The 22,071-nt window shown below is 36.9% G+C and overlaps 2 protein-coding genes across 15 annotated transcripts in view; one reads left to right on the top strand and one right to left on the bottom strand.

Annotated features, from left to right (window-relative positions):
• Positions 1-1,884: 1,884 nt before the first annotated feature.
• Positions 1,885-22,071, bottom strand: part of ANKAR (ankyrin and armadillo repeat containing) — a 96,697-nt gene continuing 76,510 nt past the window's right edge. For 8 of the 13 annotated variants that reach the window (XM_055089042.1, XM_055089024.1, XM_055089045.1 and 5 more), the window contains 2 exons: positions 10,646-10,847; positions 1,885-8,031 (listed from right to left, as the gene is read on the bottom strand). In XM_055089042.1, the coding sequence (XP_054945017.1) occupies positions 7,866-8,031; positions 10,646-10,847 (368 nt within the window). In that variant the 3' untranslated portion in view covers positions 1,885-7,865. Of the gene's footprint in view, positions 8,032-9,557; positions 10,848-10,886; positions 11,187-22,071 lie in introns of those variants that run through there. The other 5 variants (XM_028479960.1, XM_028479966.1, XM_028480032.1 and 2 more) reach the window with 3 other exon arrangements.
• On the top strand, positions 10,806-22,071 carry OSGEPL1 (O-sialoglycoprotein endopeptidase like 1). 2 transcript variants are annotated; one of them, XM_028480075.2, is made up of 9 exons: positions 10,806-10,892; positions 12,063-12,303; positions 16,239-16,626; positions 17,839-17,866; positions 17,943-18,091; positions 19,212-19,342; positions 19,462-19,533; positions 21,015-21,121; positions 22,037-22,071. In XM_028480075.2, the coding sequence occupies exons 2-8, from the start codon at positions 12,083-12,085 to the stop codon at positions 21,091-21,093; spliced, it is 1,068 nt and encodes a 355-aa protein (XP_028335876.1). In that variant the 5' UTR covers positions 10,806-10,892; positions 12,063-12,082; the 3' UTR covers positions 21,094-21,121; positions 22,037-22,071. The 2 variants fall into 2 exon arrangements, with proteins under 2 accessions (XP_028335876.1, XP_028335877.1); XM_028480076.2 differs by having other exon boundaries at positions 17,662-17,866.

Below are 22,071 nucleotides of genomic sequence, written 5' to 3'. Positions count from 1 at the left end.
CCTCATTGTTCAAGGGTCAACTGCACATGTAAAAATCCTGACATATGCTGAATTTTCAATAGGAGCTATCACAAAAAAGGTGATATCACTTAAAAGGCTATCACTTAAAAGCCTAACTAAGATGTACCTGTGTACAACACCCATATTTCTTAAAGTGTACTTTTGACCAACAGGTATGATTTTAAATATTCTATGATTAAATTCCTTATACAACTGAGGAAACAGCATTAAAGCCATCTGTGTAGCATTGATATTTTTCAGAGTGCATTTACATTTCCTTATTTGATCATTTGTCAGGTAGGTAGGATGAGTAATATTATCCCAGATTTTTAGATAAAGAAACAGATTCAAATGCATCATCTTCATCCAGCTCTTGTAGCTAGTTGGAATTAAGAGCCCAGGTTAAACCCTAAACTTCTAGCTTCTAATACAGGTCTCTTTCTAGTATACCCTTTGGCAGATAAATGCTACCACACTGATTCCTACCTGGGTTTTGCATCCCCTTGGAGGGTTGTGTAGGTTTTTGTAAGAGTCAAGTAATTTTCATATGATCCACACACACAATCAGTTTTTATTAAAAGACATAAAGGAGACATATGCTATGAGGAGAAGAAGCCATTCCAAGAAGATTTATTATTTCTAACATCAGATTACAGATTAAACCTGTAATGATGATGGGAAATTAAATGAGCTTACTGAATGTAAATGGTATCCTATTTTGTTCAGTTAAGGAAGTATGAAAACAGTCTTCAAGTATATGAAAGCAGGAAGACAGGATTTAAAGTAAGGATTGAGGAATACTGTTTATTCTCAAGAATGAATTTTCTGACTATAGTTTGTGAAATAGGTGGAAGAGTATAGAATTTCTCAATTTAGATGGTTCTGAAAATGTGTACAGTTCTCTGATGTTTTTAGTTGTACTTGGAAAATAGATGTTCTTTTCTAACCATATTACACAAGATATTTATCACTCCTTTAGAGGAAACACTATTAAAATACTTTTCTGTATACTCTAAAAGTACTAATTAGACAAACACCCTTGTGCATAGTAACTTCTTAGTTATCATCAAGTAAGGTATGATGTTTTAGGATACTCTTTTAGTGGCCTCATGATGTGTCTTCATTTTGATGTACTCTTGGGTCAAACTAGGCATTCTTACTCGATGATGTGTGGTCTTAAAGGTGGCTTAGGCTCCTTAAAACAAATCCTCGGATATTGGATGTCTTTGAATATATGTACGTATGTACATATGTTCGGTTATAGCAAAATAGCTGGAATTTTACAATAGTGTCTCTCAGGTTTCCCGTTATACTGGTTATATACCTGTTCAACTTCAGTATGGAAATGAGAACATCAAAAGGGCAATCAAGTATTTGTTTTCTTTCAAAGATGCTAAACTCTACTAATGCACTAACACCCGTTTTTCACAACTTTACAGCAGTAGTTTTTAACCTTTTGGTGGGTCACAAAACCGTTTGAGAATATGATGGATGCTTTGAATCTGGACTTTCTCTTCAGATATATACACATAGATACAAAACTACACCTGAAGTTTCAGGAAGCACATGAACACTAGCTTGAAAGCCTTCTGCTTTAAAGACAGTAGTAACTGTCTTGCATTAAATACATTTAACACGATTGCAGAAAAGCAAAATGTGCATATATGCCTCCATTAAACAAATGTTTAAATCCCAAATAAAATTAATTTAGGCCCCCAAACTAAAACTTTTTGCTCTTGTTTTAGTGCTCAAAAAAATGGTTCTGCTTTTAGGTATTTATGTTTCAGTGGCCTTTTTCCTACCTTTAAATATTTAAAAAATTCTAAGTAATTTCACTTTTAGATGTTATATATATATTCTTAACTTTTACTTCTACAGATATTTTCTGGCAAGTTTCTATACGAAGTATGATCCAACTCACTTCATCTTGAACACAGCTTCTCTCCTGAGTGTGCTGATTCCCAAAATGCCACAGCTACATGGTGTTCGGATCTTTGGAATTAATAAGTATTGAAATGTGTTTTGAAACAACAAAAATTTTTACAGCTACTGAGTTTTCTGTACGGAAGGAATGGTTACTAAACTGCACTGTTTCTGTGATAATGTGAAATGAGAGGTAGCTACATTAGAGAACCAATTGCTGGTTCTTTATATGCTGTGTTAAAGTGCAGATTCTTACGAGAAGATGCCTTTGTTTAATGCATCTGGTATCCTTCTGAAGAGAGGCTTTAGAGGCAGGCTGGGCAGGCCCAGCTTATAAGTTAAATGGCTATAAAGTAAGGGTGTAGTAGATAAATCCAAGGAAATAAGAGATTTATAAGAAACTAAGTCCAGCTTAGCTTATAATGAATGGGCATTATGTTAGGAGAAGAAAATGTTTAATCATTCAGTCATGGTCAGGTTAAGCAGAGTTACATGTAAACCAGAATCATTTCTTTACAACTTTATTATAGATTGTTTTTATTACCATGCATATCCCTTTTATGTTATATAAGAGGATATATATCCTCTTGTTTTATACAAACCAATTCCTACCTTATGAATGTACTTTTTTGGTTTTGCAGGCTCAACATTGTGTTGATAGATGAGTTCATTTTTACATTTATTAAGTTACTGAGTTCATGAAGGTCCACCTTCACGGCTGATTGATGATAGAAGATAGTTAGGCACCTTAGAAGCAGCCTCTGAGTCGGCCTTCTAATTTGGGAACAAAGTTGGTTTTGCTGCCTTTCCAGATACAAGGCTGCTAAACCAATTAAGAAAATAACTTATTTCTCGTAATTAAAGTATATGGTAACTTAAAGGTCTGCTTATTTGGTTGAGCAATCTAATTGTTGAAGTCTGCCATTCTTTAGCGATGGAAATTTAAAATGGACAACTACATAGCCAACCTGTGATCTGGCAGAAACTGCTTCTCTAGCAATACTATCAGAGTAAATAATGGAGTCTTTTTTTAGCAGGTCTGCAGTAAAAGATACCATCTTTTCTTAGTCATCCTGCTCTCAATCTCCATACTTTTCCCATTAATATTTTGCCTGTCAATACATGAATCTTAGTATAGATAACTCAGAATGGTAACTATTTCCAAAGCAGCAACCATATTGAATCCTTGTGACTTAAGAGAAGCTTTCTATAGTTGCTGACATTAATTGCAAGAAATAACTATATTCTACTTTGAGAAATATGTCAAAAAAAGTTCTGATATGTGACGAAACTGAAAAACCTAGTAACATTTGTAAGCAAAATTGAGTGAAAAGAATTATAATACCGACTTAAAAATCAATATGTTTCAAACTGACTTTTGGGGGTAATGATCATTGTTTTGTATTTCAAAAGTATTGAGTTTAGAAATCAGTTGTATGATAATGCCTTTGTATGTTTGTCTTTTCTCATGTATTTTTAAATAACCAGTAATCTATACTTTAATAAATTTTTCTTTGGTGTAAGGTTATTGCAAAAGCTTTCCAAAGTCAGTCATCGAGTTACACTTAAATTTTTCAAGTTTTTTTTTAAAGCAGCTGAATTTGTAAAATTAAGGTAGCTAAAAAATATTCTTTTGTTTTTCTTCATTTTTAAGTTTATTTCAAAAGGCTTATATTTTTTGCACAGACTTCAGAGATAGAAATCTGCCTCTAATACAGGTCTTCTGCTGTTTTGCCTACTTTTGCCCTTCAGTGTTTTAAAGATACTTATTCAGTAGATACTTGAGGGCCCACTCTGTTGTAGGAATTGTTTTAGGTATTGTGGATACAGTTTGTAAGCAAGACAAACCAAGTCCTTTCCCTTAGGTGCTTACATTCAAGTTGGAGAACAGATAATAAATGAGTAAACAAATAATATTATTTTACATAGTGATAAATGCCATAGGGAAAAAAAATTAAGTCGGTGAAAGGCAGGGGAGCCTGCCTCAGAAAAGTCTTCCCTAAATATCCTAACTAAGGTGACATTTAGACACAGACCTTCCTGATGTAAAGGAGCAAGGAGTACAAAGATCTGGGGAAAGAGACTTTCCAGTACTGGTGATGGCAAATATTAAAGCTCTGGGGCAGGAATGAGGGTGGTGTGTTTGAAGAAAAATCAGACAGTCACTGTGCCTGGAAAGGAGTAATAAGCAATGAGAATGAGCTCAGAGAAGTAGGTAGGGGTCAGATCAATAAAGGACTTTATAGACCAAGGTAAAGAACAAATTGTATTCTAAGCTTGACAAAGCCATTGGAGAGTTTTGCACAGGAGAGTAAAGGGATCTGGGGTTTTTTGTTTGTTTTGTGAAGGCTACTGGCTAATGTTGAAAAAAAACTGTTAAGGGAATGGGAAGCAGGAAGAATAGCTACAACAAGCAAGAGGTAGCTCAGACTAGGGAATTAGCTGATGAAGTGGTGAGAAGTGGTCAGATATGTGATATACGTAGCAAGTACAGCTCACAAAACACTGGTATATTGAAAGTGAGTAGGAGGAAGGGAACTAAAATGACTCACGGTTTTTTGGCCTTAAAACCTAGTGAATGGTTGAATGGTGAATATGAAAACTGTTCCCCATTTCACAAATTGGTAGAGTTTAGTGTAAAACAAAAACTTTTTTTTTTAAACAAAATCTATAATGACTATTGTTTGGAACAAAATCAATTGCTATGCTATAATTGCTCCTTATTTCAAGTCAGGACACGTAATAATCAATTTCTTAATAGGCATGAGCTCAAAAATACTACTGACTTTAGCATTCATTGGTGAATCTTTCCTGCAGCAGTTATTACTGTGGAGTTCCAGTGGTGGTTTTCTATTTCCCTCATTCCTTCTACATGTATTTATTGGAATTCTTTTGTAAGGCATATATTTCCTTTCTCTTCCATTTATTTATTCAATCATTTATATTATGGACTCATGGATATTTTATTCTTTGGTTTATAATCCATTATAATCATTATTAATTTGTTGCTAAAACTGTCCCCCATCTTTGACCATTGGGAGTTCCCAGTGGAACTTCCCAAGTTAACTCCTGTGTTCTTTTGACTTGCCCCATCCTTGTTTTTTTTTTTAAACATAAGAATGGTATTTTTTAGGTTTATGTCACTATTGTCAATTAAACTAGAAAGATCCTGAAGGGGCATAGCTATCTCCTTAACTAATATCTGTATGAATTAGCCTTACAAAACTATATGATGCTAAGAGTTAGAACAGACCTTAGAGGCTGTATTCAGCCCCATCCTTTACCTTGAATTTTCATCGACCCTCTATTCAGTTTCATTGACACCTCTATTCAGTTCTGTGTTAGCACTAATAAAGGAAGACTTAAAATTTACAAGCCTGCATTTTTGTTATGAAATTTATAACATGTTTTACAATGAGCCAAAATTTAATCCTTATTCTGTATAACTCTTCAATTAGTTAACTTTTAAACTGTTATCAACAGCACTAATATTACCAGAGCCTTCACCATTTTCCGTATGATATGGTTTCAAATTTCTCCCACTATCCTGGTAATTCTGCTGTAAGTTGCAATTTATTATTATATAGCCCTAAGCTAACTACAAGAGGTGATAGATGTGATGTCACTACAACAGTACCACTTCCCTTGTTCTGGATACTTTTTTTTAATGCAGCCTATTATTTTAGCTATTTTGAGAGCCACGTATCACTGATTCACTTTATGGTCACTAAAACCTCAAGTCCCAACATGTAGCGCTGTTCAATGGTGGCTTTCCCTTCATGTACTTATTTAATGGATTTATTAAACCAAAGTCTAAGATTTCTTATTTTTTCTATAGATCCCCATGTTGTTAGATTTTAGCCTATTGATTCATCTTCTCTAGCTGAAGGTGAATCTTCTCATGCAATATATTTCTCTTATAGTTTGTCTCCTGTTTTAGTATATATCACTGGTAAATATGACTCCAAATTACCCTCATGCTAATCCTGCAAAAGACAAATGCAGCAACCCAGTATAGACCAATGCAGTTTAATAATCTTTCTAACAGGACAGATAGAAAAGTGTAATTCCCAAAACAGTTACATGGATATTACATATTGATGTTGGAAATGTAAACAAATTTAGTACTGGGAAGACAAGTCTAGGTAAAATAAAAGGAAGTTTTGAGTAGCACTGGGCAGGGAAGTAAGGTAGGTAAGAGAATAGCAAAGATAAACCTTTATTTTGCTTGATGTCAGAAAGTAGTGAGATGTCTCAGGTTTTTATTTTACTCCCTAATTTCAGTTCCAGTTAAAAATGATTCAGCAGATAGTTTGTTATATGGGGTTTAAAAGCTTTTGTTTAGCTACAGGTGAATGTATAAGAATTATAAACATCAAATTTAGTATACAGAACATCTTGGGTATACAGTACCCAGAAAGCTCAACTGTATTGGGTGATACTTTAGCTCTTATATTGGGTGTTGGGTTCACAAAAGTTGATTTTATTATTCTTGACACTTTTTCATAATCTAAAATATTTCATAATTAAAAAGTTTAGTAAAAATATATTTGGATTTTATTTTATGTTCAGTATAGCAGTGTAATTTATTCTATTTGACTCATTCAAGTCTTTAATAAACAACTAATGGTTGTGAAAGTGGCTCAACCTGTAGCTCTAAAGTTCTATATAATTTTAAGTTAGCAGATAAGCCAATTTTATTACTATGTCCTTTCACTCTAACTGCATAATTACATTGATAAAAATACATTCTTCTCAAATTCAAGAATATAAGTAAAGAAACTACATCATTAACACTGTGGAATGAACTCTAAAATATAAAATATGAGAGGAATTTTATAATATATAAATATTCTGACTTTCCAACTATATAGTTATAAATTTTTTGACAACACTTTTTTGAAAAACTTGAAGATTTTGCAAGATAAGCATGCATTATCTTCTTCATTTTGTAATTTTTTAAATGGAAACAGAAGAGCAGATGATTTATTGGCTATTACCCAGGAAAATACGAGTATACCAGCTACTACATGAAAACCTGATACAATGATCCTGCTTTGAAACATCTGTCCCTCCTTTGAATTATCAGACGCATGCTTCTGTCATGGTGCTTAATGGTCATAGGGAGTTTATGGAAGCAACAAAGAAATTCACCCTCTCCCTCTACTACCAAAAAACGTAGACCCCACACACTTGAAAAATAAGGTCATCTGAGTCTGGCAAATTCTCAAAAAATTAAACAGAATTACCATATGATCCAGCAATTCCACTTCTGAGTATATATCCCAAAGAAGTGAAAGCAGGGACTTGAAAGGAGGATACTTGTACGACTCACGTTTATACCAGCACTATTCATAACAGTCAGAAGGTGGAGGTAACCGAAGTGTCCACTGTCAGATGAATGCATAAACAAAATATGGTGTATGTACACAGTGGAATATTATTTAGCTTTAAAAGGAAGAAAATTCTGACACATGCTACCACACTGGATGAACCTTGACATTAATGCTAAGTGAAATAAGCCAGTCACAAAAGGACAAGTACTGTGTGAGCCCACTTACATGAGGTACCCAGAGTACCCAAAGTCATAAAGACAGAAAGAATGGTGGTTGCCAGGGGCTGGGATGAAAGGGAAATGGGAAATTAGTGTTTAATGGATACAGAGTTTCAGCTGGGGAAGATGAAAAAGTTTTGGAGATGGATGGTAGTGACCGTTGCACAACAATGTGAATGTACTTACTGCCACTGAACTGTTTAAAATGGTGATTTTGTTAACATATTTTAACACAATTTTTAAAAAGCAGTAAATTTGTAAAATAAGCATAATCATTCTGTAAATGAAATAAAAAGCAAAATATCTTCCAAAGATGAGACCTGATTGATGGTATTACCATTAATGAAAGAATGTTCCACATCAAAAAATATTTGTCAGCAAAGAAACTTTAAAAAGAGAAACACAGGACTTCCCTGGTGGTGCAGTGGTTGAGAGTCCACCTGCTGATGCAGGGGACAGGGGTTCGTGCCCCGGTCCGGGAAGATCCCACATGCTGCAGAGCGGCTAGGCCCGTGAGCCATGGCCGCTGAGCCTGCGCGTCCGGAGCCTGTGCTCTGCAACGGGAGAGGCCACAACAGTGAGAGGCCCGTGTACAAAAAAAAAAAAAAAAAAAAAAAGAGAAAGGCAAATGACTGTATTTTTAGCACAATCCAGCCTATGAAGAACATAAGGCAGGTATGTGACTCAAGTGGAAAGGGGTGCATCAGGCCTGAAATATTAGCCATTAAAAGCACCAAACTCATTTCTATTGCTTCCATTCCATTGTGCTAAACAATCTGGTTATAATTTGGATCTGGCTTTCATTGTAATTTGATCAACACAGAGAAGGTGAGGATCAGCAAGCTCAACTATCCTAGACCCTCCATCATTTCTCTTAATACATTAGTATTATGGGTTTTACATAGCAGTTTCTTAGCAAATTGAGTGTGTGACTCAGCACTACAGAGTCCAGTCACTTCCAGATCTGATAAACCAATTTCAACCTAAGAAAATAATCAGATGTTGAAACCCAGTCATCACACCATGGTCCTGCTAGACTGTGGATACCGCCTTCCCCCGCAACTTTTCTCTCAATGCACATTTTTCATAATGCTGTATTGTAATTGCCTATTATTAGACTCAGTTCCTTGAAAATAGAAAATGATTTTATTTTTGATCCCTAACTAATAAACTGCCTAGCACAAAGGAAAGAACCAATAAATATATGATACGTGAAAATGAAATCCAGTTTAGTAAGACATAATTAGGGAATGAGTATTGTAAAGATTCTTCTATATAAAGTTTTCCTCTTAAGTTTACAAATGGAAAGCTAAGCAATAGCAGAGACAAAGTGAACATATTTAGATTCAGAGCTCTCAATAGAAGTTGCAGTTACAGTGGTTAGGCCATATTTTCTTGAGAATGCCCATGAATGTGGCATTCAAACTATATGATGTGATCTGCATGAAAGCTCAGACAAGCCCCAGAGAGCATGCCTTTCCTGCAATAACTTCTCCAGTACGATAAAGAACATGGAAGCTTTATACCTTCACTTGCCAAATATGTGGGACTGGTGTAAGTACCATTTTTTTCTACCACCCACATGCACTCAAAGAATAAAATTTCTTCCTAATGTGTCCTAAAGTTTGGCTCTTTCACATACTGTAGCATTCAGACTCAACACCAGCCAAGAGTGCCCAGTTAAGGATTCTACTATTGATACTAAAAAACACAACAGGGATAACTCTTGACAGCAGAGGACAGCACTGGAACAAAGTAATTCAAGTTGCAAGAAAAACTATGCCAGACGGGAATGATTTTATGTTCAGAATAGATCACAGTGTATAAGAAAAAAACTCCTGACCTATCATATGCAATCAGGATAACTACTTTTTCTTTTTTTTTTGCGGTATGCGGGCCTCTCACTGTTGTGGCCTCTCCCGTTGCGGAGCACAGGCTCTGGACGCGCAGGCTCAGCGGCCATGGCTCACGGGCCCAGCCGCTCCACGGCATGTGGGATCTTCCCGGACCGGGGCATGAACCCATGTCCCCTACATCGGCAGGCGGACTCTCAACCACTGCGCCACCAGGGAAGCCCATGACTACTTTTTCTTAACCTTTAGGTCTTAAGTTTTCTTGTTTCTTCCTTTGGGTCAACAACACATCCTAGGGAAAATATGAACTATTTAATCTTCTGTCAGTTAAGAAAACACTCCAGAGCAGATGGCCTGACTTCTAATACTAGCTCTGCACTTACCATCTGTGTAACCTGCAAATCACCCAAATTCTGTGGTCCAGTTGTCTCATCTGCAAAATGAGGACAGTAACTACCTCATGCGATTGTTATGAGGATTAAGTAAATTAATCTGCAACAGTGCCTGGCACATAGTAAGTGCCACTTTATTGTTAATTATGGTTATTATTGTCACATAAATGAAATTTTTTATAAACGTTAAGTTCTACCTTAAAAATTCTTACTAGGGCTTCCCTGGTGGCGCAGTGGTTGAGAGTCTGCCTGCCGATGCAGGGGACGCAGGTTCGTGCCCCGGTCCGGGAAGATCCCACATGCCGTGGAGCGGCTGGGCCCGTGAGCCATGGCCGCTGAGCCTGCGCGTCCGGAGCCTGTGCTCCGCAACGGGAGAGGCCACAACAGTGAGAGGCCCACGTACCGCGAAAAAAAAAAAAAAAAAGAAAAAAATTCTTACTAATGTCCTGATAATTATAAATTTACATATCTGGAAATTATGAATTACACATCTGCCACTAGACCATAACTATGACTTCCCTACCTCATACCAAGAGCTTCACACCATGCAAGGCGCAGATACATGTGCCAGCCCTGTCCAACCTTTCATTTATCAAGTCCTTGTTCAGTAAAATCTTAGCGCCAGGCAGGGAAGAAAAACAGATTGGGATAAATCTATTCAAATGGTAACAAGTTCACATACAAAAAACAAAGACTGAAGGAGGTACAAGAATAGGAGTACATACTATGCTGAAGTACATACTTTACCTCCAGAGTAAGCAAAGACATACTTTTCTCACGGTGGTGTCCAAATTCCAGCCTAAGGCAAAAAATTTTTTTCTTTTAATGTAGCATAGTGTTTAGAACTAAATGTTATGTAGTCGAATCTGTGCTCGGTCTCCACTAGATCAGTCACTAGCCGTGTGACCTTTTAGAAGTCTTACCTACAGATCTGGGAGAATTGCTTGAGCGCACGATCTGGGGAAGGAGAGCCTTTGTGCTTATATTTACTCGAAGAGTGACGCCCTCTAGGGGAATACCAGCTGACACTGGCGACGGGACGCGGGCACCGTGTTGATGACATCACTTCCGGGGCGACAGGTTCGGGCTTCCTTGCGCCTAGGAAAGGACGGTCGATCGGCTTTGCTGCGGAAAGTAGACGATTACTAGTTACTGTCGTTCACGAGGAAGGTGGGTGAAACTGCTCAGCCCTCTCTCCACTGATGCTTTCGCGCGCCTGGAAAAGCGGTTCCAGTCAGAGTCCCTCGCCTTTTTAGAGCAGGCAGAGACCAGCGCTGCCCAAGTGCCCAGGGTTCGCTTGGGATCCTTCCTGGCCCGAACGAGGAGGGCTTCGCACAAGCCTCCTTGGCTGGATTTAGTGACTATAAGTCTAATTTCTCTTGGCGCGTCTGTTGGGGCTGCATCCTCTGCAGGGGTCCTCTGTGAATACGTCGCTTATCTCTAATCCTTGGATGCCCTCTGCTCCTGTGGAACAGTAAAAGTTCTAGTATTCGCTCTTTTATTTTTTTCCATTTTGTCCATTAGTGTGATAGGGAAAGAGCCTACTTAAATATCTAGAAGGTTCCAGAACAGGTGATTTGGGGGGCATGAGACTAGATATTTGGCAGTGTGAAAAAACCAGGGTGCTTTAATGATGGACTGCTGTTATTGGGGGCAAAGAGGATTTGGGGAGATCCCTGTTATGATAAACCTGTGGCAAAAATGGAGATTTAATTCAAACAATTGTAATTAATGGATAAAATAGGTATTAGGTTACGGTCGTTTTAGTTGAGATGCTCTTTTAAGATGAGCTTTATGAGAACACTTGTTTCTAAACTTAGACGACTAAATCTTACTTTGTGTTTTATGTGAACTCTTGTTTTCCAACCAAATGATTAAAGTTTTCTTTTGAAAGATGTTTCTAGGAAATGGAATGCATTGATTTTCATCAGTTCCATTTTGCCCTTATTGTTTTTTTTAAACCACATTTTGTCTTAATTTTAGCTATAAAAAAATGAATAGCACTTTTCAAAAGACTATCCATGCAGCTGTTGTACTGTAACATTAGCTGTTTTATAAAGAATAATCAATAGTTTGGTAAGAACAGCATGCAAGTAATACTAAAAATTTTATATCTAACTTCCCGTTTTCCCTCTTAAAGAGCATTATATTCATTCATACTGTTATTTATATTAACAGATTTCTACAGACTAAAATTTTTTGCTGTTACAAAACTTTCCTAAATTTTTATAAAACTATATATTGAAAAATAAACCAAGTTTTTGGAATTTTGCTTTACTGAATGGGCTAGTGGCTAATGTCAGTTCCAAATAATAGTTTGTTTCTTTAATTCTTTTCCAGGAATTATCTATACAGTAAATATGCTAATATTGAATAAGACAGCAGGAGTTTTTTCTAAACCATCAAAAAGGAATATGTATGAATTTCTAAGAAGTTTTAATTTTCATCCTGGAAAACTATTTCTTCATAAACTAGTTTTGGGAATTGAAACCAGTTGTGATGATACAGCAGCTGCTGTGGTGGATGAAACCGGAAATGTTTTGGGAGAAGCAATACATTCCCAAACCGAAGTTCATTTAAAGTGAGTAGACATTATTTTGATAGTTTCCACTTTTTTTCGGAAAAATAAAATGAAATAATTTTTTTTTATTTATTACATATAAAAGTTAAATTTTAAGAACTAATTTCTTCTTTCATGCAAAAAGTTTCTAATAACTGCCGTAGAAAACCTTAAACCCCTCAACCTGGCTTTTAAGGAGCTCCACAATAAGGTCCCAACCTTAGCTAATCCTGTTGCCAAAAAGAAACTAAACTCCAATATTTATCCATGATTTCCCCTCATGCCTTTTCCTCTTTTGTCCACCTGTATGTTTCATGGTCTCAACTGAAGTCCTAGGAAAGTATGACCTGACCTCTAGCCTGTGTTAATCACTGCAAAAGAAAATCCTATTCACATTTACACATATAATTCATATTGGTACTTAAATAATAATATACTTTTGTATTAAAGCACAGAATGGTGCCAGGTTTATACACTCAGATTTTTCCAGAGGGCCACCAGGCAGGTTACATAAATAGGTGGGCTGGGTATAATGTGGAAAATATCTATAGGAGGTCACTACTCAGCTCCAGCCAGTTGTTGCCATACAAGAATGTAGGCCTTATGGTATTTGATTATCAGAATTTTCAAGAGAATATGGAAATCCAGAATGTTATGGTAATATCTCCCAGATTTTAAAAATTAGTAGGTAATTCAAATATATTAAAATACCATACAGTTCAGATATGCTTTCAAGCCATTAATTTACAACATCTGAATAGTGAAAAAGGTTGGTGTTTTGAGATCACAAACCTGTGTGTGAATCATGAATTAGTGATTGGTGTTGGCTCTGACTTTGGGAAGTTCCTGATCCTCTCTGATTCTGTTTTCACATCCATAAAATGGGAAAGATAATACCTGCCTTATAGGATTGTGGGGTGCATAATAGAAATAATACAGAATATTAGAAATAGTATACGTGAAGAGGCAGAGTAGGCCTCTAATGGTTACGTATTATATGAAAGGGACTGTGTTAGGTCTTAATAAGGCACAGTGAAATACTAGCAAGTTCTTGCCTTCAAGAAGCTTAACCTAATCTTTGAGACATGGTATGTAGACCTACAAGGAAAGTTAGCAGTGCAAGGCAGCATAAAGTGAGTATCAAAGAAGTAGTACAGACAATAACTTATTACCATGCCTCAGTTTTACAGTCCTTTCATTATTTTGGGGTGTATTGGACATTTGAACATGTAAATGTTAGCTGCACAGAAAGGCCTACCCTAACCACTTAATCTAAATTAGGTACTCCCACCCTGTTTATTCTATATACCATATCCTGCATATTTTCCTCGTAGTTCTTTTCATAATTTTTATGTTTGTTTACTTATGTACAGTCTTTTCCCCAATAGACTCTCAGCTCCATGGTGACAGGGGCTGCGTCTGTATTAACTCTACACTATGCCTAGTTCCCAGCATAGCACCTGACATGTTGCAGGGGTCAGTGGCCTTGAGAGATAGTTAGGCCTTCAATGAAAGAGGATGGAAAGAATATTGTAGGCTGAGAGAGCATCACTGGCAAAGGCAAAGAGGTGAGAAAGTACTGGACAAACACTTAGTTTAGCTAGCGCATGAGTCACTTGAGAGGAATATATAGGCAAATAAGCTATTTGGTACCATCTCCTCAGCGCATCTCAGCATTTATTGAATACCTACAATTGCAAGGCAGCATCTGAGGCACTATGGGTACATATATATGATCCTTTCCTCTGAGCAGCTTACCATATAAAGTGGTTTGCATTCTGGTTCAGCCACTGACTAGTTTTGAGACCTTGCACCATTTTCTATGTCTCAATGTCCTTATCTATGAAATGGGGATAATAATGGCAACCAGCTCATAATACTGTTGTGAAGGTTAAATGTGAATTCTTTTAAAGCATTTAGTGCAGTTCTTGACAAATACCAAGGGCTCAATAAAACCTACCTATTACTAATAACAACAGTACTTCTCTTACTACTATAAATAAGTGAAGAAGACAGATAGGTAAATAGGTCATTGTAAAACAGCATGGAAAGTGCAATAATAGAGGATTGCTTGGAAGAGGAGTTCCTTCTTTCGAGCCAGAGACCTGAAGGACAATCTTGACTTCTCCCTCACCACTCTGTACCTAAATCAGTCATCTAGTCATAGTAAATCTACCTCCCAAATATTTCTTGAAACTTTTCCTCCCACTTTCCACTTAGTTCAAGCCCTTATTGTCGCTTGCCTGGACTCTTGGCTCCAGTCTTGAGGCTAAATGGTTTCACTGCCTCTTTATTAGCTTTGTTCTTTAATCATCCACTTTCCATACTGTCTACAAATTATTATTTGATTATTAATTAATTGATTTTATTAATCATAATTAATTCTTTGAGAATAAAGCCATGGTCTTATTCATCTCTTTTGTCTCTGATGCTTAGCATAATCCTTAGAAGATAATACATAGAAGAGGCACAGAAAGGAAGGGGAGTAGGCAAGTGGGAGGAGGAAGAAATGAGTAGGAGGGAGAGGATTTGGATTTAAAGTCTCCCAAATTCCAAGAAAGTAAAAGCTTTTAAGTAGGGGAGTGATGAGGTCAGCACTGTGCTTTTTTTCTGGCAACACAATATAGAACAACTCCAAGGATCAGAGAATGTATCCAGGGAAGTACAGTTAGAAGGCTTTGAACAGACTGAGTTAATGAGAGCTTTTCGAACTTGGTGGTGGCAGTGGGACAGTGCTGACCTTATCAATGGTGATAAACTTAATTAAATGTGGAAAGTAAGGAAAGAAAGGAGATAAAGATAAGCCTGGAAACCCAAGTGATTAGGAGGTTATTGATGCCATTAACAGAACTGAGGAATATAGGAGAAAAAGTCACTTTGAAGAATTAAGGAAAATGGTATTATGGATGTGTTGAAATAAGATCATTTCTTTTAAATATTGCCCTCATTGACTGACACAGTACATATTTTAACTATTAAATATTCATTGAATGCCGTGTATATAGATCTTACAACATCAATATTTGAAGGGTTTTTTTTTGAGATTAGAGGTACATCTTGCAGACCCTCTATATTTTTGCTCTGCCTTTCTGGTCAGTCACATGCTGGCAAATTTTTTGCTAACAACTTTGCCTTATAATTCTTTATTCTTGACATTTGGAGTGGTCATCCACTGCTTGTCCTACATGGACCAAGAATCAAAATTACCAATTCAATTAAAGATTGGATTCCCAAACTTTATTTCAGGATTTCAAGGTGTCTACTGTCCTACCATGAGCTCAAGTGCAGTGTGTTTAAAAATAAACTTGTCTTGGGCTTCCCTGGTGGCGCAGTGGTTGAGAGTCCGCCTGCCGATGCAAGGGACGCGGGTTCGTGCCCCGGTCCGGGAGGATCCCACGTGCCGCGGAGCGGCTGGGCCCGTGAGCCATGGCTGCTGAGCCTGCGCGTCCGGAACCTGTGCTCCGCAAAGGGAGAGGCCGCAGCAGTGAGAGGCCCGCGTACCGGGGGGGGAAAAAAAAAAAAAAAACAACTTGTCTTATTCACAAAACTGTCTTCATGTTTCTCTGTTAGTATTTCTTTTCTTCCAGTCAGATTAATTTTCCTAAAATCCAGTTTTATCCTGTCCTTTCCTTATTCAAGACTCCTTCCTTAGAATGCTTCTCAAAATTATTTTGGTGATTTCATTTATCAAGAAACAAATCCATAGGAGTTTGTTGTATACAGTTTTGAAAAGTCAGAGACATTAAATAACATCCTTAATCACTGCATTAAGGTGATTGAGTTCTTATAATGTACTGCACATTATAAGGCACACATAATTTGAAAATACTTGACTTACTAATGTGTTTAGCTATATAATGGTTAATTTGAAAACATGCCTTCAGCCATAATATATACTTTTTCTTTCTCTTTTTATAATCTTAAAATTATAAAAGCTGTTTTTTTATATCTTTCAGAACAGGTGGGATTATTCCTCCAGTAGCTCAACAGCTTCATAGAGAAAATATTCAACGCATAGTGCAAGAAGCTCTCTCTGCCAGTAAAGTCTCTCCAAGTGAACTCTCGGCAATTGCAACTACCATAAAACCAGGACTTGCTTTAAGCTTGGGTGTAGGCTTATCATTTAGCTTACAACTGGTAGACCAGTTAAAAAAGCCCTTCATTCCCATTCATCATATGGAGGCTCATGCACTTACTATTAGGTTGACAAATAAAGTAGAATTTCCTTTTTTAGTTCTTTTGATTTCAGGAGGTCATTGTCTTTTGGCATTAGTTAGAGGAGTTTCAGATTTTCTACTTCTTGGAAAGTCTTTGGATATAGCGCCAGGTGACATGCTTGACAAGGTAATTATTTAAGAATTAATATCTCTATTCTTTTTTGTTAAGGTGTCTGTTTCAACTAAATAGTAATAGATACACTACTGCTATTCATCTAAGTATTTCTGAATAATATATTAGACTGAAAAAAATTATGTGCAGTAGAAAAAAAAAGTAGTACATAATTTTATAAAAGATCCCTTCTTACCCATTCCGAATAAAATGATATGAGGTTTAAATCAGTATATAAAGGCTCAAATAGTTTGCATATACACTTTTTAAAATCAAATAACATAATATATGTGAAAGAAAGTGCTTTGTGAAGTGTAATGTACCTTTAAAAAGTGAAATAAGGGGCTTCCCTGGTGGCGCAGAGGTTGAGAGTCCGCCTGCCGATGCAGGGGATACGGGTTCGTGCCCCGGTCCGGGAGGATCCCACGTGCCGCGGAGCGGCTGGGCCCGGGGCCATGGCCGCTGAGCCTGCGCGTCCGGAGCCTGTGCTCCGCAACGGGAGAGGATGCAGCGGTGAGAGGCCCGCGTACCGCACGTAAATAAATAAATAAAATAAATAAATAAATAAATAAATAAAGTGAAATAAGGATATATAAAGATAACATAAGGACATTAAAGATGCACAAAGTTCTATTATTAAATGTTACAACTGCTGACACCACTGACAAGCAGATTTCTTTTCCTTTGTTTTAGAATCTTAAAGCCTACCGCCTTAGACAAAAAACCTGAGGCCAACAGCTGAAATGATTGGAAGAAATAGGACAGGTTCTTATTTTTGAAGTTCATCATTAAGCAGTCATTGTCATTTTCAAACCTATTTTCCATCCCCAGTAGAAAAGCAAAAGTAGATAGGAAGGCAGTGATTGGCCACTATTCATCAGGTTGTCAGAACAGCAAGATTGTCTGTCTTGACTGACCACCAGCTCTGGTCCATGTTTGTAAAAGTATTGCATGTCTTATTCACCCAGGGTAAAATTCATTTCCTTTGCACCCTGGTTTCAAAATGTACAGTTTCATGACATTACAAAAATTTTTGTTTGTTTTTGATAGGTAGCAAGAAGACTTTCTTTAATAAAACATCCAGAGTGCTCCACCATGAGTGGTGGGAAGGCTATAGAACATTTGGCCAAACAGGGAAATAAATTGCATTTTGATTTCAAACCTCCCATGCAACGTGCTAAAAATTGTGATTTTTCTTTTTCTGGACTTCACCACATTATTGATAAGATGATAATGCAAAAGGAAAAAGAGGAAGGTATATTTCTTATTAGTAAAGTTGGACAAATAAGTAGTACTGGATTGTACCTAAAAATAACTGCTCATTCCTGCAGGTATTGAGAAGGGGCAAATCCTGTCTTCAGCTGCAGATATTGCTGCTGCAGTACAGCACACAGTAGCCTGCCACATTGCAAAAAGAACACATCGTGCTATTCTATTTTGCAAGCAGAGAGACTTGTTATGTCAAAGTAATGCAGTACTGGTAAGTTTTGTAATTTTAGAATAGTAGTAGTCCTTTACAGTATGTTACTTTTCTTCCCAGAGATTAACTGACCCTAAGCATAGGATGAAAAGATCTTTATGCCATATGCTATCCCTGACAGTATGAAATCACGTAGAATAAAAACTAACAGCCATTGGGATTTCCCTGGTGGTGCAGTGGTTAAGAATCCGCCTGCCAACACAGGGGACACGGGTTCAAGCCCTGGTCCGGGAAGATCCCACATGCAGCGGAGCAACTAAGCCCATGCACCACGACTACTGAGCCTGCGCTCTAGATCCCATGAGCCACAACTACTGAGCCCACGCGCCTGGAGCCCGTGCTTCGCAACAAGAGAAGCCACCGCAATGAGAAGACTGCTCGCCGCAACTAGAGAAAGCCCACGTGCAGCAGCAAAGACCCAATGCAGCCAAAAATAAATAATTAAAAAAAAAAAAACAAACTTAACAGCCATTCCCTATACAGGCCTGGCAGCTTTATAGGACATCTGTACAGCCTGTATGGCAAAAAAGTTCAAGGCTGCATCTTATTGAATTTAAAAGAGGGTTTACAGTATGAAACAAAATGCAGTATAACTGCTGTCATTATTGAAGGAAAAATAGGCTGTTTCCTTCAGATTTATGTTCCTTTGATGAAATCCCTTTAAATGTGCTTAAAAGCCTTGATAAATTTCCTGTGTAACTGTATCTTAAACTTCATTCTTTTGAAAATTGTAAAGTGAGAAAAATATTTAAATAGTAGGTTTACAAAATGGAATATTACACAAATATTAAAGGTAATAGTTTAAGAATTATGTAGTAAAATGAAAAAAAATGCTTATAAGTGAAAACTGCAGGGTCTCAAATACTGTACTATGTAATGAGAAAAGGGTTAGAAGAAAATGTACAAAAATGAAAGTGATCATATGGTAATATTGAAATTGTTGATCTTTGTTTCTTTTGCAAATGTTTATTATATAGATATATCACTTGCTCATTACCCACCTACCAAAATGTGATATTGTCTTATTGTATAATGCTGGTACTTCCCCCAGGTTTAGCTCACAGCTTAGCTCATATTCATGTGTGATATTTGTTAATTTTGGTTTTCTCAACTTTTTCAGGTTGTATCTGGAGGCGTTGCAAGTAACTTATATATCCGAAAAGCTCTGGAAATCGTGACAAATGCAACACAATGCACTTTGTTGTGTCCTCCTCCCAGACTGTGCACTGACAACGGCATTATGATTGCGTGGTAAGCCATGGATGTTTGTGCTTCACTCATAATTTTATAAATATTAATTGCCATTTCATCGTGCTAAATTTTCTTTAAATCTTGGGCTAGTTATTTTATTTTTATTGATTCTTATTTAGGAATGGTGTTGAAAGATTGCGTGCTGGCTTGGGCATTTTACACAGCACAGAAGGCATCCGCTATGAGCCAAAGTACGTGGTACCATTCATAATCTTTATGCAAGTTGCATTTTAAAAGTCAAAGCCTGGATTTTGCATTTATATTTGAGGTTTTCATTGACACTCTGGTGGTACTTGAAGAAAGAGTACATTAATTTTTTTCATCTAACCTAAGTGTTAGATACCGTATAAGAAATATTTTTGTTATAGCATTAGATTATATAAATGTTGACAAATCATAGTTTAGAAACAGGCAGTGGGTAAGGATGATGAATTCCCTCATTGGGGACCAGAATGGAAACCATGTCCATGACCTGGACTTTTGCAGTGTTAGGACCATCTCAGCATCGGTTGCTGTGCTGGAAACTTAAGGAAAATGCAAAAAGCATTCAGGTGTGAGACTGGGTTGTGAGTATACTTCTCCACAGGCAGCTGAGAAATGGCCAAAAGATAGCTGTTTTCTGCAAGCCTTATTTCCTCTCCCAAATCAAAGTTCCTAGGAGTAGCACAGTTTTTCAATTTATTATCAAGTTCTGGTCTAAGCTAATTCTGGAATAGTAAAAACAGTAAAGCATGATTATGTTTCATAATCTAACATAATTCTATTTTCAGCAGTGTTTCATCTGCTGTTTTAAACTTTTCAGCATTTTAGTACATAACTATACCTATGTGAACCATAGGCTATTAAGGCTGATCATAAATGAACAGAGTTTAGTTAGTAGTGACTAAACTACTAGTAGAAAGAATCTCTTAAGTTGATGGCCTAGCCTCAGGTAGAATCTACCATCTGATCCAACACTGCCTTCTTGTGGCAGTGTTGAGCCTGGAGATGATGGGTTTTTTTTAGGTTGGGGTCCATTTGAAGCCTTGTATAGGGCAACATTGTACAAAAGCAGAAATCTGAGGCCAAAAATATTTACTGAGGAAGAACAGAGAAAGAGAGTAGGATCTAAAACCTCTCCTGCCACCAGTGACAAAGGAAGGTAGAAAAGGAGCAAGCCAGCTTTTGAAACCTCAGAGAAGAACGGTAGAAACCTGGAGAATTTCTGAAGTTGGAATAAATGCAGGTCTGACTTTGTATGGTAAACTGTTTTTACCCTGTTAGCTTTGTAGAGCATTATAAGGCATTTTTTGGTTATTTTTTTTTCTGTTTCAAGTTTTTATTTATTTACAGTATTTGAGAGAGAACTCTTTCAAAAACATCTCAACCCCAAACTCATTGAATTGTATGTATTAAATATGTATAGCTTTTAACATGTCAATTATACCTCAAAGTGGTTTTAAAAAATTACCCAATTTAGATTTCTAGCCTTCCTTCACACATTATTCTGGTTTGACATCCTACTGTATTTTTATGTATTCAAGAACCACCATTACATATAATCAGTTATACACTAGATACATATGTTGTTTGTCAAAATTCTAAGCAGATAGTTTGCAGAACTAGTAACAGATCAGTAAACAAATAATGTAAAATAATTTGAAATAATGTGATTTGTCTGATTTTGATGCAGATGTCCTCTTGGAGCAGATATATCAAAAGAAGTTGGAGAAGCTGCCATAAAAGTACCACAATTAAAAATGAAGATTTGATTTTTGCTTTTCAAAAAAATCCCTAAAGGTAGTAGTAAAGTTTTGATTTTTTTGTATATCAAATATATAATACTAATTGTTCATCAAGACTTTCTTTGTTATCCTTTTTATGTTTGATGTTTAACCTGCTCTTCTGAGAGATTATAATAATGTTATATAGTCTTATAAGGGAGTATAGGAGTTTTTTTATTATCAAAAACCAAATAAAACATCTTGTGGGAAGAAGAATATACTGATATTGGCAAGTAGAAAAGAAAAACCTTGGAAAAAATATAGCATTCTGCTAAATCCTGGCCCCATATTATACAGGCATAGATCTTTACCCCCCACCCCTTTTTTTTTTTTTTGTTTGTGGTATGCGGGCTTCCCTCTGTTGTGGCCTCTCCCGTTGCGGAGCACAGGCTCCGGACGCGCAGGCTCAGCGGCCATGGCTCACGGGCCCAGCCGCTCCGCGGCACGTGGGATCCTCCCAGACCGGGGCGCGAACCCGGTTCCCCTGCATGGGCAGGCGGACGCGCAACCACTGCGCCACCAGGGAAGCCCTACCCCCCTTTTTCATATCAGGTTACATTAGCCTGACTTTTCTAATGAGAAAGCAATTTTAGAAAGGTAGCCAGGTCAAAGTCATGTCAACTCAAGAATTCTAAGTCAAAACAAAAGAATATATGTTAGTAATTATAAAAATGTATATTATTAGGTATCTTCTTTGGAGCAAATGGGATTTCTATACATTTCTTAAAATGGGATTTTAAGAAATATGACATGCAAGTAATTCCTCGAGTGTATATTATACTTTTTAGTTGGCCACATATATTCACATTCATTATTTTAGAAAGTATATTTATTTAATCAGTGAAAATATATGAGGTGAAAAGGGCTGTTTTATTTTTGGATAATGTCCTTTGACTCTAACTTTTTTTTTTTTTTTTTTTGCGGTACGCAGGCCTCTCACCGTTGTGGCCTCTCCCATTCCGGAAC

The sequence above is a fragment of the Physeter macrocephalus genome, chromosome 2 (genome assembly GCF_002837175.3).
Source record: "Physeter macrocephalus isolate SW-GA chromosome 2, ASM283717v5, whole genome shotgun sequence".
In the NCBI taxonomy this organism is placed as follows: Eukaryota; Metazoa; Chordata; class Mammalia; order Artiodactyla; family Physeteridae; genus Physeter; species Physeter macrocephalus.
Note: the sequence above shows the minus strand (reverse complement) of the source record. Positions and strands in the feature narration are given on the sequence as shown.